Consider the following 17998-nt stretch of genomic DNA (forward strand, 5'->3'; position numbering starts at 1 on the left):
CTACAGGGAGGGGGTGGGAGAAGGGTCCAGCGCTCAATCGCCAGCGACTCCCCCTGCACAACGGGGTCCCAGCTACCTCCCAGGTGAGCCGACGTTCACAGCAGCTGGCCAGCGTGCCGCAGCCGACAATGACCCCAGAGCATCAGGTGGGACAGGGGCTTTTAAAAACATCTTTTATCCATCAAACTCAATGAGGACAATAGAAGGAAAACTGAGCCGTCCCCTTTTTCCCCTACCCCAGAAGAGCAGATCAAAGGGGTATTTGAAATTAAAAGGCAGGAAACTGAGCATCAGAACCATGGACATGTTCCGGTATCTGGCTCGCCCTGGCCCTGTGGACCTGCAGAAAGCCGATGGGCTGAATTCTGCAGTGGAATAACACACGTTTTGTTTTAGGAACATAGGACTCACCGGAAGGCATCAGACCTGCCACCCCCCATGCCAGGTATCCTGTCTCCAACGGCGGCTGGCACCGGATGCTTCAGACGACGGTGCAAGAACCTCCATAATGGACAGACCTGAAATAACCATCCCATATAAACGTGACAGCCTGACCCCAAGCACTATGCACTTGGCCAAGTGGGGAGGGTTTATCACCACTCAGCTAAGTTCTGATCCTCTTTCACGTCATCTCTTATTACCCAGCCAAGTGCCCAGTTCGGGTCTGAATCCCACTCGGTTCTTGCTGAGAGCTGGTGGCAATGAGTTCCACAGGTTAATGACCCATTGTAGAGCTAAAAAAGCATTTCCTTTCCCATGTTGTCTTTCCATTTCCTGGGCTGCTCCCCCTTGGATGCATATGATGAGGCTGGTGACGGGGAGTTGCCTCTTTCCCTCCTGTGAGTATTTTATAAGCCTCCTCTCTCGTGCCCCCTCTTGGCTAAGCTGAGCTGGTAAATGCCTCGGGGCGGGGCCTGCGTGTGGGGGCTGGAAAGCACCGTGCCCAGCGGTGGTGTTAAAGCCACATGTTAATAAGGCAGTAAAAGAAAAAAGTCAGTAATTCTGGGCAGCATATGAAAAGGCAGCACTGCTGTGCCCACGCTGGGAGCAGGTCGTACAGCTCCAAGCACCTCCGGGCAGGAGCCAGAAAAAAGCAACTGAGCACAAGGAAGGGGCAAAGAGGGGACCGAGTGAAATTTACAGCCCCGGCCCTGCAAAGACCCACATACAGGCAGCTGCCTGGCGCCCACCCAGGGCTCCACCAAGGACCAGCCTTGAACCAGATCTCAGCCAAAGCGGGGGACTGGCTGTAAGCTTGTTTTCTAGCCTGGCTGGTGCCTACACCAAGGCGGGAGGTGGAGCCTTTAAGGTGCTCCAGAGGGGTCACGGGGGTGGGATGAAGAACAGGGCGATCTGCTCTTGGGAAACACCTGGTGAGGCCTGATAGGCTGTGGCCTCAGCTCCCAAGGGAACCACCATTGCCTGCATCATGACGAGTGGGTGGATGAAGCCCCAGGCTGCGTCCTTTGTAGGGAGCAACCCCGGAGCTTGCAAGGATGGTGCTAGAAGCATAGGGTCCAACACCAGATGGGCCACCGGCCATGGGACTGCCCCCAAAATCCCTGGAGCAGATCTTAGAAAACAGCCAATCGGGATTGAAAACTTGCCCGTGATGGCGAACCCACCATGCCCCTGGGTAGATTGTGCCGTGGTTGATCACCCTCACACTCACTGCTCAGAAACGATGCCTTGTTTCCAGCCCAGATCTCATGACAAAGGCGCTACACCAGCACCTCACCCGCCGGGCGTGGCTGCCTGGCCTCCCCAGCGCTCCCTGCTTTGCACACTAGACAGTCCCACTGCAGCTTGGGCAGCGGGGCTCAGCGAGGCAGGCGGGTGTCACGCCTCAGAGGGCCAGGTGCGGGAGCGGGTTGGGGGCACATGCGCTGGAGACCCAGTGCACAGCGTGAACTCGGCCACCCCATGGCCACGGCTGACCGCCAGCCCAGTGCCGAAAACAACAGCTCCGGCCAGCCTGACCTCTTCGTGGCTCAGCGACCGCCCCCATGGGACCCATTAACCTTTTAGGAACAGGGCCATCGGGGCAGACGGGGGCCCGGACTCTCCTCTCCTTTGGTTTTAATACACACACTGCGTGGGATCATATGGCCGTCACTGGTAGGAAGCCAGACAGGGCTGTGGGATTTGCAGCAGTTGCTCTAAATATGTTGCAATAACCGGCCAGTCCCAGCCATAGAAATACAGGCGATGGAAAGAAACAGGTTAACCTCCTGCTTCCGGGGTTACGATTAGAGACCAGGACGAGACCCAGAGGGGGCAGAATCGTGCACAGCCGTTGCTGTGGTGTTCCTACACCTTCCTCTAGCAGCTGGGACCAGCCATCTGGGCCTGGATTTTAGGGGGGTGGCGACATGCGGGTACAGATACAGACTCCAGACACTCAGCCATGCACACATGAGCAATTTATAGACGCCGGTCTATTTCTTTTCAAAACTTGGCGTGGGCAGGGAAATTATCCCCAAGTAACACATTTACCAGGAGCCGGAAATGCTGCTGCTGCAGCGGCCGGTCTCCATTTCCCGGGCTGGCTGAGGCCTGAGTTATGGCCCTGTTGGAAAGACAGCGGGTTTGTAAATGCTTCTGTTTGTGCCGCTTGCCAGCGAAATGAGAAACCATTGATCACCGGGGCCGAGTTCGAGCCGGGAAAGAAAAGCAAAATTGGGAAATGCCGCGAGAGACAGACAGCTGATGAATGGGTCTGGGAACCTCCCCCGGCGGCTAACTGGACCTGGAGAATTAGGTGCCAAAACCCATGGGAAGACGGGCAGCTTTGAAAGCCCCAGCCAGTGCCCTATGCCCTGCCTGCCGTACCACTTCACTGGGCTTTGGATCAGGTACGTAGAAACAGGCATCCCGAGACCAGCAGTTCCCCTCTACCCAGGGCCTGTGCTCTGTGTGTCCCTGAGGGGTGAGTGTACGCGGACCAGATGTCCCGATTTTATAGGGACAGTCCTGATTTTTGGGTCTTTTTCTTATATAGGCTCCTATTACCCCCGTCCCGATTTTTCACATTTGCTGTCTGGTCACCCTAGGTGAGCGACCAAGCACAGAGGGAAGCCAAGGGCTCATGCAGGCCGCCGGGGGAGCTGGCTGAGCCCACGAGCTCTCATCCGGTCAGCGTGCCGCTGTGGAAGGGGTCAGCGGGTAGAGGGGTGGGGCTAACGGCCAGGTACTAAAACCCCAAGGGCTGCCGGACTGGGTCAGACCATCTCGTCCAGTAACCTGCCTCTGACAGGGGATGCAGCTTCACAGTGAGCAGAACAGGGAAATTAGGATGAGATCCGCTCCCCCCACATCGTCCCCTTCCAGTGGCCAGAGGCCAGGGACAGCCGGAGCACGGGGCTGCGTCCCTGCCCATCCTGGCTAATAGCCGTCGATGGACCCGTCCTCCAGGACCTTGGCTAATTCTTCTTTGAGCCCTTTACACTTCTGGCAGGCTCTGAACCCAGCACTTCCCATGGCGGTTTGTTCAGCGGCGGAGCGGCCCCTGTTAGAAACGTGGGCCTTCTTTCCCATTTGAAGGGTCTGACTTCGGCTCCCAGCCCCTGGTTCTTGAAGCTCTGCCTTTGTCTGTGAGATCAGAGAGCCCTTCGGGAGCTGGGATTTCCTCCCATGAAGGGTGTCTACACCGGCGTCAGCTCGCTGGGGCGACGTGAGCGACAGCTAATCCCAGCCCCGGCCAGCGGGCTGGAAACCAACCCCACATGCTGCCCGGAAACAGCCCAGCGGGCTGGTCAGGCCCCCGCTCGCTCTAGATCAGGTCCCAAGCCCGGGCCCCTTCCCCAGTTCCCCACTGCTCGCCCTTAGCTAGGGAGAGCTCGTTTTTGTATTTGTGAGAGGCTCCCAGAGGGCTCAAGGTCCAATTGTGACAGGCGCTGCCCAGCCCCCTAGAGAGATACAGGCCCTGGCCCTCCCCGTCTAAACAGACAAGACAAGGGGCGGGAAGGGAAACTGAGGCACAGAGCAGCGTCATGACTTCCCCAAAGCAGCAGCAGTGCCAGGAACGGAACTGACGTTTCCTGCAGCTGGTTCAGGCCCCACATCACCGGACCAGATTCTGCTGCCCTCCCACCTCCCACGTAGCACCACTGAAAGCGAGAGGCTGACGTGGGTCTTCGCTGGCATACCAGGCTTGTGCCAGGCCCTGGCACTGGGGTGAATTTCACCCACAAGCTCTGGGCGGAGAAAACCTCGCCCATGCCCCGCCCGCTAACCCCGCTAGGAACCCGCAGCCCGTGTCTTGTCCTGGTCGATTCTACCAAGCCTGCTCTCCCCTCCCCGAGGGCTGGTCCAGACACTGAGTCAGGCTGGCCCAACGCCATCGCTCAGGGCTGTGAAAATCATCCCTCTCCGAGCGCTGCAGTTAACCGAGCTAAGCCCCGGCGGAGACACCCCGGGGTTGATAGAAGAATTCCTCCATGGGCATAGCTCGCGCCTCCCGCCCTGGTCTATTTACCACAGCGAGGGGCGAGCCCATCCCAGCGCCGTGCGACGTGCCCAGGCTGCCGGGGCACCAGTGGACGCTGCCAGTGTAGACGCAGCCCCGACCTCAGCCCCTCCCTTTAAATAACAAGTGCCGGCAAAACGCACGTCTCGGAGAACGGCCGCCGCGGCACCAACCCCAGCGCAGAGGGCACCGCCGTGCAACGCGCCCACGGGAAGAACGGTGAAGTCCCCGTTCACGGGACGGGCCACTCCTCAAAAAGGGAAGCTATCAGAGGGTTCAGCCAAAATATATGTATGTCCAAGGACTATTTTTTGTTGCAGAAGGATACACTTATTACAGAGGTTGGGATGCATGATTATAAAAGTGGGTCCTTGAAGCACCTGCCCATTGCCCTAAGTCCCCGGCCGGCCAGCCTGCGAGCCTGTCCGTTTCCCCTGATCTTACACTGAGCCTCGTTACCTTGTGCTAATTACTGGGGCCACCCAAGGGGCTCTGCATCCTGAAGGCACTTGGCAGGGGGGACCTCAGCCCCCCCTCACAACCCTTCGGCTCCTCGCAGGTAGGAAAGCAGCATTCTCCACAGGGCGGGGATGGGGAAACTGAGGCACAACCGAGGTGACGAGAAAGGTGAAGGCCACAGGTGGAGCCAGGCGCTCTCGGGTCCCAGGCCTGCCTTCTTTGGGAACAGGGATGCTGGAGCGTTCCGCGGGTCCTTGGCCAGGGCTGGGGGGTTTGCCGATGAGCCGGGGGAGTTGGGGCCCATCTGCAGGGTTTGTGGGGCTCCTGCAGCCAAGGGGCCAGCACAGATCCCCTCGGCGCCCCACTGCAATCCGTGTCATTCCTCTCACCTCGCTGAATTCATCGATGGCCCAGCCCAGAGCAGGGCTACCGGTGCCAACCCCCACACCCAGCGCCCGCCCCCCCGGTGCACCCACCCACCCTGGGATGCCCCTGCCAGCAGCGTCCACAGCTGGATCCCAGCGCTCTGCCTCCAGGCATCCCAGGGACGTGCTCATCTCCGGAGGGGGGCAGCTGCGGGGCCTGGGCTCGCTCACTTGGGGCTGGCCCCAGGGGCGTTGCTGCTCGGCGTGTCGCTGGGCTCCGGACTCTCCTCCTCCTCCAGGTGCTGGCACATGCTGTCCACCAGGGAGTCCAGGCCCGCGAGCCCCTGCGGAGACCCAGACGGGGGGTGAGTTACCAGCACGGAGGGCCCTGCTCTGCCCTGTCAGGGCGGGGGGGGGGCGGGTGTTCACTGAGCTCAGCCACCCCCACCGCCTGCTCCTGTCCCCTGCCCTTCCCGAGGCCCCCCCCCAGTCCCTTCGGGAGACCGTCCCCCAGCCTGAGCCATCCCACCAGCCCCCCGGCCGCCCAGTCCTAGCCCTGGCAGCCGCCCCCCCCGTGCCCGGCTTACCTGGTGCTGGGCCAGCAGCGGGCGCAGGCAGGTTTTCATGCTCTTCCGGAAGGCGTAGGGGTCCTCGCTGCTGGACAGGCTGCTGGGGTCAAAGCAGATGCCCTGGAGGCAAGACAGGAGTGTGGGGAGGAGGTGAAACCCCACGCGAACCTGCCCCCCTCTCCCAGTCACCCCGGCTCCACCACCATGGCCCTGGGCAACAGATCATAGCTCTGAGCCCCCCGCGCTATTCCCTGCGGCACAGCACCCCTCAGGGAGTCCCCTGCCTGCCCCCCCAGCACAGCACCCCTAGAGAGCCCCCCGCCTGCCCCCTGCAGCACAGAGCCCCCTAGAGAGCCCCACCCCCCAGAGCACAGTGCCCCCTAGAGAGCCCCCGCCACCTGCCCCCTGGCAGCACAGTGCCCCCTAGAGAGCCTCCTGCCTGCCTCCCGCAGCACAATGCCCCCTAGAGAGCCCCCTGCCTGCCCTCCACAGCACAGCGCCCCCTAGAGAGCCCCCCCACCTGCCCCCGGCAGCACAGGACCCCCCAGGGAGCCCCCCGCCTGCCCCCCACAGCACAGCGCCCCCTAGAGAGCCCCACCCCCCAGAGCGCAGTGCCCCCTAGAGAGTCCCCCCCACCTGCCCCCTGCAGCACAGTGCCCCCTAGAGAGCCCCCCGCCTGCCCCCCGCAGCACAGCGCCCCTAGAGAGCCCCCCGCCTGCCCCCTGCAGCACAGAGCCTCCTAGAGAGCCCCCTGCCTGCCTCCTGCAGCACAGCGCCCCCTAGAGAGTCCCCCTCACCTGCCCTCTGCAGCACAGTGCCCCCTAGAGAGCCCCCCGCCTGCCCCCCGCAGCACAGCGCCCCTAGAGAGCCCCACCCCCCAGAGCACAGTGCCCCCTAGAGAGCCCCCCCTCCTGCCCCCTGGCAGCACAGCACCCCTCAGGGAGCCCCCACCCACCACCCTGCAGCACAGCGACCCCTAGGGAGCCCCCCGCCCCCAGAGCACAGTGCCCCCTAGAGAGCCCCCCCACCTGCCCCCCACAGCACAGCACACCCTAGGGAGCCCCCCGCCCCCAGAGCACAGTGCCCCCTAGAGAGCCCCCCCACCTGCCCCCCACAGTACAGTGTGCCCCAGAGAGCCCCCCCTGCAGACCAGCGCCCCCAAGGCAGCCCATCCACCCATCTCCAGCAGCACGGCGCCCCCTGGGGAGCCCTCCTGCAGCACAGCGCCCCCTAGAGAGCCCCCTCGCAGCACAGCGCCCCCTGCTGCAGGGGAAGGAGCCGGGGGATGGGCTGTGGCAAGCCCCCTGCACAGAGAGCAGCGGGTGTGACGGCCCCGGCAGAGAGTGGGCCCCACCTGGGCCGTGTAGATCGAGGCCGCGCCGACGTCCCCGGGGTGGAAGTGGTGGCGTTTGCAGAAGCTCAGGAAGCTCAGCACCTGCTGCAGGGCTCGAGCTCCCTGCAGGCTGGGCCCCTCGGGCGGCCGCCCCACAGCTGAGGAGGGCAGAGGAGACAGATCAGCGACCGGGACCCTGCAGCCCCAGGGCGACCGTCCCAGAGAACGACCCTCCCTCTCCTGGGACCAGGCAGCTGCCAGCGGCCACCAGAGAACGTGCCCGGCCAGCACCCACGGGTCAGACTCGGGGACCAGAAATGCCGCAGGTGACCCAGCAGGACCAACCAGCCCCAGCTCCCAGCCCCAGGGCCCTCTAGGGAGCCGCTGGCACCAGGCAACCTGCAGGAGGAAAGGGGCTGCCCAGAGACGCGCCACCCGGCTGGGATCCTGCCCCGCACGCCTGGGAGCCCAGGGGGGCCCACTAGCCCATATCCCGCCTCTGGGAGCCACTAGGCACTCAGGCCCTCGCTTGCCTCTCCGGCGTTTCAGGCTTTTCCAGAGCCAGACCCTGGCCGGGCTGGGGGGCAGACGGGCCAGGGCCTCCCCAAGGCTATTCCAGCCTGACCTGGGCCAGGGGCTGGGGATCTCGGCGCTCGCCTGCCTCCCGCCCCTCTATTAACGGGACGCCGGCGGGAACCTCTCCGCTGCAGCCTGGTGCCCCGCGGGCGCCCACGGGCTGCCCCCAGCTAACCCCTCCGTGCCCAGCCGGGCGCTCACCGTGCACGTCCCTGTCCTCCATGAGGTAGAGGATGGAGCCGTTGCGGTCGTACAGGACAGCGTAGGGCACCAGCAGCCTGGGGTGAGGGGGCAGGAACAGGAAATTGTGTAACATCTTCCTCCAGTCGGAGACCACGGGCACCTGGCAAACAGAGGAGAAGCTGAGGCTGTGTCCTGGGCCCCAACCAGCATCAGCTGGGGCCCCTCAGTCCCGGGCTCCCCCCCCCCCAGCTCTGCCGGGGCCCCTCACTCCCGACCCGCAGCCCCTGCCAGCCCAGCCCTGGCCTTCCCCCACCACAGCTCTGATGGGGCCCCTCACTCCCAACCCGCAGCCCTGGGCTCCCCCCATCACAACCCCTGACTGCCGACCTCCAGGATACACAGAGGTGTGTGGTTTGCAGGCTCCTCGGGGCAGGGAGCCCGTCTCTGTCTGCATTCCCTACAGCCCTGAGAACAGGGGTGCAAATGCCCATTCCTGGCCTTTCCCTCCCCAAACACGCCTCGGCTCTGGACCGAGGACACCCCACTCCGACCCCCTCGTTTGGGCCAGGCCCTGGGGTCAGCTGCCAGGTCTGGCTGAGCCGTTGCGAGCCCGGAAAAGCCGAAGCTGGCTCTTCCCCGGAGCTAAATCTGGTGCCGGTTTCCAGAGGCCGCTGTCGACGGCCATCAATAGAGCTCGGTTAATTAATTTGATGGGAACAGCAGGGACCACACTTTGCATTTAGTGAAGTTCCGAGAACTTCCAACCTCATCTTCATAATTGGCTTCATAAATTTGAGGAAAGAGAGAAATCAGCAAAGCAGGAGGAGGGAGAGGAGGAGAGAGGAACCGCTGCGCGCTGCAGATAAGAGAAGTGGCTCCATTTGGCTTCCTTATTTAATTTTATTGCACAGATCCATCTTCCCCCTCCCTCCGCCAGCCCCCACGCTCCCTGCTGGATTGACCTAATCATGATAAATTCAGATTCATTTCCCCGCCTGCACCGGCGGGGGGAGCACGCTCGTTACGCCCGCCCGGCCGCCACCCCATTAGCTCCTGCAAATATTTACTCATGAATATTAAGCTCTGCTATTAACATGCAAAACCCGCTGACGCCCCCTCTCCCCCCCACACAGCTCCTGGTGTCCTCCCAGGTCTCCTGTGCTGTGCCGGGAGCCAGGCAGGTGTGATTAACCAATGAAATGGTTGGAGGAGCCGGTGATTAAAGCTCAGCGCTCCCTGGGGATGGGGAGCAGAGACGGCGCGGGGGTCCGTGTGCCTCAGGCCCTGGGAGGTGCTGAGGAGAGGCTCAGACACTCTGTGTCGCCCTGACCCACGATCAACCCAATGGCCTAATGGTTAGTGCTGGGCTGGATGGGCCCCACTGCTATTCCTGCCCCTGGCTCCCTCTCACAGCCCCGGGGGCTGAGGGTCAGGAGTGAGGGGCACCGGCAGAGCTGGGGGGAGCCCAGAGCTGGGCTAGAAGGGGGCTGTGGGTCAGGAGTGAGGGGCACCGGCAGAGCTGGGGGACGTTCCCAGCTCCAGGACCTTCCACTCCATTTTCAGCTGCTGCAACATTTGGTTCATTTTTAATTTTCAGGACCATCAGATTCACAGCCAGTGAAGGGGGGACCCCTTCCCGGGAAGCAGGAGCCAGGAGGTTGTCGAATGACAGTGCATTAGAGCCATGTAATGTCCTCATCGCTCACCGTGGGCCGCTCTCCCAGTTCTCCTCCCACCACGCAGCCCCGCAGAGGCCAACGTGGGACTGTCCCCGGCTGGCCAGAGCGGGCCCAGCCCAGGCCCCCTCTCCAGGGCTCTCTGGGGCTCCGGACAGGGCAGTTCCTTGGCCACGTACCTTTTTCATCAGCATGCTTTCCCCGGTGACCCGGTCCCGCGCTCGGAACCAGCGATCTGCCAGCTTCTCCGTGACGTAGAACTGGCGGCCCAGAGCATAGTACAGGAAGAGGCTGGAGTTGGGCAGGGTCGTGGCCAGCTTCCGCCCATCCCGCTGGAAAGGAGAAGGCATTTTAATTAACATAAGAACGGCCAGACTGGGTCAGACCAAAGGTCCATCTAGCCCAGTATCCTGTCTGCCGACAGTGGCCAGTGGCAGGTGCCCCAGAGGGAATGAACAGAATACGGAATCATCCAGTGATCCATCCCCTGTCGCCCATTCCCAGCTTCTGGCAAACAGAGGCTAGGGACACCATCCCTGACCATCCTGGCTAATAGCCATTGATGGACCTATCCTCCATGAACTTATCTAGTTGTTTTTTAAACCCTGTTATAGTCTTGGCCTTCACAACATCCTCTGGCAAGGAGTTCCACAGATTGACTGTGCATTGTATGAAGAAATACTTCCTTTTATTTGTTTTAAACCTGCTGCCTGTTAATTTCATTGGGTGACCCCTAGTTCTTGTGTTATGAGAAGGAGTAAATAACACTTCCTTATTTACTTTCTCTACACCAGTCATGATTTTATAGCCCTCTATCATATCCCCCCTTAGTCGTCTTTTTTCCAAATTGAACAATCCCAGTCTTATTAATCTCTCCTCATACGGCAGCCATTCCAGACCCCTCACCATTTTTGTTGCCCTTTTCTGAACCTTTTCAAAATAATTTTTTTGAGATGGGGTGACCACATTTGCCTGCAGTATTCAAGCTGTGGGCGTACCAGGGATTTATACAGAGGCAATATGATAGTCTCTGTCTGATTATCTATCCCTTTCCTAACGATTCCCAACATTCTGGTTGCTTTTTTGATGCCGCTGCACACTGAGTGGATGTTTTCAGAGAACTATCCACAAGGACTCCAAGGTCTCTTTCTTGAGTGGTAACACCTAATTTAGACCCCATCATTTTACATGTATAATTGGGATGATGTTTTCCGATGTGCATCACTTTGCATTTATCAACATTGAATTTCATCTGCCATTTTGTTGCCTAGTCACCCAGGTTTGAGATAGCCTTTTGTAGCTCTTCGCAGTCTGCCTGGGACTTAACTACCTTGAGTAGTTTTGTACCATCTGCAAATTTTGCCACCTCGCTGTTTACCCCTTTTTCCAGATCATTTATGAATATGCTGAATAGGACTGGGCGCAGGACAGACCCTGGGGGACACCACTATTTACCTCTCTCCAGTTTGAAAACTGACCATTTATTCCTACCCTTTGTTTCCTATCTTTTAACCAGTCACTGAGCGATGAGAGGGTCTTCCATCTTAGCCCACGACAGTTTACTTTGCTTAAGAGCCTTGTTAAAAGCTTTCTGAAAGAGCAAGTCCACCATATAGACTGGATGGCATTTGCCAGGATAGCGACCCCCACCCCCAACCCCTACAGCTGGCTGCATTCTCCGTTCCTAGATGTCGACATTTAGCCACATTCAAATACATATTGTTTGCTTATACCCAGCTCGCCCTGTGTCAGGGATCTGTCCTCTCCATTACTTCCCACTCTCCCAGTTCGTGTGTGTTGTCTGCAAACGTTACCAGGGAAGATTTTCGGTTTCCTTCCAGGTGACTGATCAGAATGGTAAGAGGTGTAGGGCCAAGAACCGACCGTGGCGGGATTCCTCCAGAAACACCCCTGCTCAATGATGATTCCCCGTTTACATTTTGAGACCCATCAGCCAGTGATTAATCCATGTCCTGTGGCCATGTTAATTTGATACCGTGCTAGTTTTTTCTGCAAAATATCATGCGGTACCAAGTCAAGCGCCTGACATGGCCTTTGGGGGTGAAAGGAAACACAAGGTAGCCGGGAACCACCAGGGAGGGCCTTGCATCAAGCCGCCTAGAGGTACGTGAACCTCACGGAGAGATCAGGCTTCAGGGCATAAACCTGCAGGGTCAGGAAGGAATTTTGACAGCAGCTGTACAGTTAACCAGGTGCATTATGGGGATTTGGCCTGACTGTGGGTCATAGGTGTAATGCTGGCAGACCAGGCCCGAGCTCACCTGGGCACTGGCAAATACACAGCCAGAGTCCGGCTCACCTGTGGGTTAATCCTGCTAACACAGGTATTCCATTGATCAGCAGCTGTGGTGTGAGTCTCTGTGGAAAGGGGCATTAACCAGAGTGAAGAACTGCGGAGGGCCCAGGAGCTCTGGGGCTGGAGAGCGTCTCAGAGGGTGGGTTACCGCCCTGCCTGTCCACACCCAGAGTGCTATGTGCAAACGCTGGCTCAAGCTCAAGGGGAAACAACGGGGGTAAGGACATAGGAGCTGCCAGGCTGGGTCAGACCAACGGTCCATCTAGCCCAGTGTCCTGTCCTCAGTACCCTGACCGCGGCCAGCGCCAGCTGCTCCAGAGGGAATGGCGAGAACAGGGCAGTGATCGAGTGGAGGGAGCTGGCTAGCTGCTCTTCGGGACCATCAGGGAAACCGGTTGGAGGCTTGGCGTGAGCAGCAGGCTGCCTTTAAAAAAGTGCAGGACTAGAATTGCCGGGGGCTGTGGGTTGGGATGGGGGCACCGGTGAGGAGGGGGAGAGGGAGGCTGTGGGTCGGGATCAAAGGGTATCGCAGAGCTGTGGAGCGGGGGGAGTATAGGGCTGAGATAGCCGGATGGGGGGTGGGGGCTTCAAACCAATAATCTCACTGAATCAAGGACTGTCCTTGCCTAGCTGTGTACCGCACCTGGCACATTTGGGACACTCCTGTAATCCTGGGGTTCTCAACTTTTTCCATAACAGGACCCCTCCCATCTAGCCAAGACCCCCACCCCCCATAGCAGTAGGGGATGCCCTGGCAAAGAACCCTGCTGGGGGTCACAGTTACTAGCAGGTTCGGGGACACAGGGCAGCAGCCGGCTGTGGGCACGTGGGAGAGGGGCTGAACCTGAGACAGGTTCCTCGCTCGCTCAGCTCCCTGCCAGGCAGCAGTGACTCCCGAGACGGGCACCTGCCGGCGAGCTGTCGGCACTCACCATGGGCAGCACGGCCAGCCCCAGCGCCGGGTGCTCCTCCACTCGCCCCAAGACCAGGCCGGAATCCAGGAGCGAGAAGCAGCCGCCCTCAACGTCCAGGAACGTCCGTCTCAGCTTCTCCAGGAGGGACAGGCCACACGCCTTGGTGAGCCTCCCGTAGGCGTCCTCCACGGACATCTTAGTGGGAGCACTCGCACCCGCGGGCCCCAGGTCCCCGATTCTCTGGGCCTGGCTGGCCGGCTCCTGGGAGACGGGCTTGCTGCTCTGACGGTCCGGGCTGACCGAGCAAACAGAACTGCCGGTGCCCGGCCGCCTCCCCAGCTCGGTGCCCCGGGGCCGTCTCGTAACCGCGCCCTCCTCTGTCCCGCCAGGACGTTCCGGCAGCAGCTCCTCTCCCGGTGGGTGTGCTGAGAGGGGGTCTGGCTCAGGGGGGGCGCCCGGGGCCAGCCTGCTCCCCACAGGATGGGGGATGTCCCGTGCCCCTTCCCGGCTGATCACCGGCTCCCTCGCACCCTCGCTCAGCGCGATGCTGCCGTCCCACCGCGGCTTGGCTGCCGGTTCCGATGCCATGGGGTCAAGCCCACGGCCTGTGCCCTCGGCCCGGCGTGCGCCCGCCCTGCCCGCCGAGAGGCCGAGAGCTGCGCTGGGAGGGACGCCTGTACAGCCCTGCTCTTCCTGGAGAACACGGTGACTCTCGGGCAGAGACACATCCCGTCCCAGCTGCACGGAGCAGAGCCGAGCTTCAGCCCAGGGGGAGCAGTCTTCTGGGATGGGGGGCTTCTCCAAGGCCAAGGGGGGAGCCGTCCCGTCCTCCAGCCCTGGCTTGGTCTCTGGGCCTTCCCAGAGCTCTAGATCCAGGACTTTGAGGCCCCTGCACCTCCCTGGCTCTCCCCCAGGCCCGCTGCCCAGCCTGGCCGTCCCGGCGGGCAGCTTGCCGTGCTGCAGGGTCAGGTCTCGGTGAGGGGGCGCAGAGTTGGTCCCGAAGCTGAACGGCAGGGTGGACTGGCCAAAGCCCTTTCCTGGGCAGGTCCCCGGGGGCAGCTTGGGGTAGGGGGTGTTCCAGAGCCGGCAGCCGGCGCCGGGCTGGGCTCCCGTCTGCAGCATAGCGAGGCCACAGCAGCGGCAGCCGGTGGGAGGGGGGGGACCCTCGTAGCCCGGCGCGGGCAGCGCCCCCGTCTCGCTGACGGCCGTCTTGATGGCGTGCTGATGGCTCCGCGTCCCCCCCGAAGGCAGCAGCGCGGCGGTGAGGTCGATGTCGGTCTCCGTGGTGATGGGGGACCCGGTGCGCTGCATGGTGACCCCGCACAGATGATGGCTCCCCGGCAGGAACAGCTGCTGGGCCCCTGCCCTCGGGTCCGGCCCTGGGAGGAGACAAAGGACAGCGGTATCAGGCGCAGGCCTCTGGGCCAGCTAGTCGCTGGGCCTGTGGGTGCAACGCGCTCCCTGGCTCGGATCCAGCCCCAGGACCCGTCACTGACCCGTTCCCTGAGCAGATCTCCCCAGCCTGGGGCCGAGGAGAGACAAGGGGAAGTTCAGGGTCTGTTCCCACCCCAGGCAGGCTCCCAGCCCACCCTGGATCCAGGTCTGGGCACGCTGTGGATTCTCAGTCGCGTAGCAGGGGCTTTCCACTGCTCCCTGGGTGTCCCGCGTGGGCGGGTGCTGGGTGGGCCACCTACCCCGGCCGGCCCTGCAGCGACGCCTCTAGGGCGAGGGGGGTTGGGGCCCCAGCCCCATTCAGTCCTCGGGCCCCTCTTGGGTCGCCAGTAAGGGGTCTGGTTAGTGCCCAGCGTGGGGGCTGTTTGTACGTGGACATCCATCCCCCCGGAACCGGGCTGAGCCCGACCCGCTTGGCACAGGTCACCGCTGGCGGTCCCCCTATCCGGTAACCCGCAGAATGTGATTCTATCTCCTGGCTGGCCTGGAGGCTGGAGGGGGCTGATCGGCGGGGAGCTGGCAGGCGATCAGGCCTCTAGAACTGGCTGCAAAGAGCCAGTAGCCTCGGGGGCTTTGACTCTGGTGCGTTTCCAAGCCCTGCTTCAATGAGGGAATTCCACAAGCCTCGTCCGCACACGGGCTTGGCAGAGCGGCCACAAGAGGGTGCTGTTCTCACGCCGATGCTCACGGGCTGGAGGAGCTGCCATGGCCCCTATACGGGGAGTCAATGGGACAGCACCATAGCCAAGGCTGGAAGCCCAAGGGGCCAGGCAGGGCCTGGGGGCCCCCGCTGCCTGCCTCAGCCCTGTCCTAACGCTTTCAAGAACGGGTGAGCTTCTGCGCCGCAGGGCCCCGCTGCCACGCCGGCTGCGAGCTTCCTCCCCGCAGTGCCCTGCCAGTAGCAGGGTCAGTCCCCTCCCAGGGGCTGAGTCTCCGTTACCTGTGACCTGTCCCTGCCTCTCCATCGCTCACTCTGTTCTCAGAGTTTTCCCCACTCAGGAACTTACTGGATTCTCCCCGACCTCAATGGCGCCCGGGATCTGCCCCACGAGCCCCGCACGGACACACGCTCACGGCTTGGCACCAATCCGGGGATCAGCTGCAGAGAAAGGGGAGTGTCTGTGTGGGAGACGGATCCTGAGGGGCGGGCGCTCTGCACCCTGTACGCTCCCTCAGCCAGCACAGGTGGGGCTCTAGGCCTGGCATGAGCAAGGCCTCAATCCTGCCCACCAGAGCAGGGCCCAAGCCAGATCCAACCACCCGCTGTGAGCTCCCTGGCAGCAGTGCCCTGTCAATGCCCCACCACTCCCCAGCTCAGGCCCCTTTTCCAGAAGGCCTAGATGGGACCCTGCCTAAGGCTCCTCTGGCTCTGGTTCCAGCCTGATGGGATGTGCCCGAGAATGCCCCCCCCCCCGCCCTCCGCACACACACGGTGCCTATCCTCACAACCAAGTGTTCAGCGAAGCATCCGAATCCAAGCCCCACGCCCCAGACCGGCTGCACCAGAGCCTCACTGCCCCTTCCCCTGCACGGTTACCCAGGATCACTATCAGCCCCTGAACACCCCATCAGTGCCAATGTGACCACCCCAGTACCCCAGGCTGCCGAGCAGAGCCCCATCAGAACTCTGATCCCCTCCTGCACAGGCCCCGACCCCAAAGAGAATCCCCATCAGCTGTTGGCAGTACATGGCCAATGACACACAGCACAGTGGCTCCAGCTCCATCCAGCAGAGGGCAGTGGCTGCACAGCACCCTGGGTGGCTTATTGCCACATTCTCCCCCACACCTAGAGACAGCACTTTGCTGTTTTCCCACCCAAGCGCACAGCCCCAGATCCAACCCCCCCTACCCCACCCTCCACCCCCAAACTCTGGTGCCGGAGCCTGCCGCACAGATCCAAGGGCCTGCATGAAACCCCCACCCGGGCAAGGCCCGTTACCTTGGCCTCAGATCCTCCGGCCTACGTTCCGCAGCCCAAGCCCGAGCGCACCGACTCTGCGACAGCCACCCCAGCTTCCTTCCTCTCCACCCTGCCACGGAACAGCCACAGCGAGACGGAGAGGGGAGGAAGCGCAGCTGCCAGACCCTAGACGAGCAGCCCTGGCTGGACGCCGCCCCACGGAGCCTGACCCGCAGTGGCCTGTCCAACCCACAACGAACTCCAAGCTGGGGAAGCCGCCCGTCCCAGGGGATCTAACCAGCTGTGGGACATCGGTGCCAACCAAGGCCAGCCAGAGCAAGCCCCAGTCAGATGGAAAGCGAAAGCAGCTCCCTCCCATACGCATGTGCAGCCAACTCCGGAGGCTGGGCTTTGCCAGCTGCCCTGGCTGTGTGCCCAGCACCAGCCCACGGCTTGTTAAGGGCCCAGGGCGGCTGCGTGGGCAGTGTCAGGTGGACGGGGTCGGTTTGCCGATAGCTCCACCGGTAGTGGGATGGGGTCCTCATGGGTTAGTGCCCCCCTGGGGTTGGCAGAGGCCGGGACTGGTGCTCCGGTGGTTTTCGGCACCAAACCCACAGCGACGTGAGCATCACGTCTGCTGCCCAACCGTGATCCTGACTCCAGAAGGGGCTTCCCGGAGGATCTCACCTCTCCCGGCCCCTCGCACAACCTCGGCCCAGAACACTCCTTTCCACCAGAGACCGGCACCAGCCACCGAACCGGGGGTGGGTTCAGAACACCCGGAACCGCAGGGTCATTGTCCGGGGGCGTCTGGGAAAGGGGGATCCAGACCTCTCGACCTCTATGAAGCAACGACACAGACGAGTTTTGAGCTCAGCTTCTGCGGCAGCAGCCCAGAGAGCAAGGTGACGGACCCTTTAGCAATGCCTCAGCAGGGTTGGGAGCCCAGGCCTGTTTCTGCCCAGACCGCCCCCGTGGCACGACAGGGGCCCAGAAAGGCTGTGAGCATCGCCTCTCTAGCAGGTTGGTGTCTTCTCCCAGAGGGGTCCGGCCCAGAAAGTGAACTCAGGCGACGTTGCCTGGCTCTTCTGGTCCCAGGGGGTGGACGGGCTGAAATCCTCCTCCCTGCACGCCGCACAGCCGCCCCGGGGGTGAAGCTGGGAGTCGACGAGGAGCGAGGTGTGAGATTGGCCCAGGGCGGGACAGGCTCATTAGCGAGGTTACAGCAAACTCGGAACGGGCCCCGGCGCCAGCATCGCATGGAGTGGCCCAAAGCGCTGGGCACACAGCGCCGGCTGTCCTCGTGCCCGGAGTCACCCCAATGACTGGGGACTAGTCCCCCGCAGGGAACCAGGAGGACCTGCCGGGTCAGCACCCCTCACCCGATCACAGCCCCAGGCAGACGGCTGGGCTGGGCAGCTTGGATCAGATCCTGCTGCTGGGGGAGAAAGGAGCGGAACGAAGACGGACAAAGCTGCTGCAGTCGCTACGCTGGGCGTACGGCCCCCTCGAGCCAGCCCCAGGGGCTCCCACCGTCCCGGGAAACATTCAACGGAGACAAGACCGAAGCGGGGTGGGAGGAACGGCAGGGAGGTTTGCAAAGCCCAAGGAGAGGCAGCTTGGCTCAGCCCTCCTGGCCTGGGGGACCCTGCCACTGGGGGGCTCCCTCCTGGGCAGCCGAACCCCCCACATGAGTGCCGCGGAGCCAGCTGCTTTCTGGACTGTACCTCGGCCAGCTGCGTGCCCCAACCACTCCCTCTCTGGGTGCCGGGAGCCAGGGGGCT

At 62.0% G+C, this 17998-nt stretch overlaps 1 protein-coding gene across 3 annotated transcripts; it reads right to left on the reverse strand.

Moving 5' to 3' along the window:
- Window positions 1-4112: 4112 nt before the first annotated feature.
- Window positions 4113-16585, reverse strand: LOC140915092 (uncharacterized). 3 transcript variants are annotated; one of them, XM_073354560.2, is made up of 8 exons: window positions 16254-16585; window positions 15320-15411; window positions 12879-14239; window positions 9809-9961; window positions 7972-8113; window positions 7216-7352; window positions 5880-5981; window positions 4113-5636 (listed from the first exon to the last, which is right to left on the reverse strand). In XM_073354560.2, exons 3-8 carry the CDS (start codon window positions 14169-14171, stop codon window positions 5520-5522), a joined length of 1944 nt encoding a protein of 647 aa, XP_073210661.1. In that variant the 5' UTR covers window positions 14172-14239; window positions 15320-15411; window positions 16254-16585; the 3' UTR covers window positions 4113-5519. The 3 variants fall into 3 exon arrangements, with proteins under 3 accessions (XP_073210661.1, XP_073210663.1, XP_073210664.1); XM_073354562.2 differs by lacking the exon at window positions 15320-15411; XM_073354563.1 differs by lacking the exons at window positions 4113-5636; window positions 7216-7352 and having other exon boundaries at window positions 5886-5981.
- Window positions 16586-17998: the final 1413 nt, after the last annotated feature.

Source organism: Lepidochelys kempii, chromosome 7 (assembly GCF_965140285.1).
Source record: "Lepidochelys kempii isolate rLepKem1 chromosome 7, rLepKem1.hap1, whole genome shotgun sequence".
Lineage (NCBI taxonomy): Eukaryota > Metazoa > Chordata > Testudines > Cheloniidae > Lepidochelys > Lepidochelys kempii.

What these genes read in the sequence shown, in the direction of transcription:
- LOC140915092 (XM_073354562.2), bottom strand. Translation starts at nt 14,171, where the DNA reads ATGCAGCGCACCGGGTCCCCCATCACCACGGAGACCGACATCGACCTC. An exon ending in GGCTGGCCGTGCTGCCCATG is followed by an intron (nt 9,962 to 12,878) that starts GTGAGTGCCGAC and finishes TCTCCTTTCCAG; the next exon opens with CGGGATGGGCGGAAGCTGGC. An exon ending in AAAGCATGCTGATGAAAAAG is followed by an intron (nt 8,114 to 9,808) that starts GTACGTGGCCAA and finishes TCTGTTTGCCAG; the next exon opens with GTGCCCGTGGTCTCCGACTG.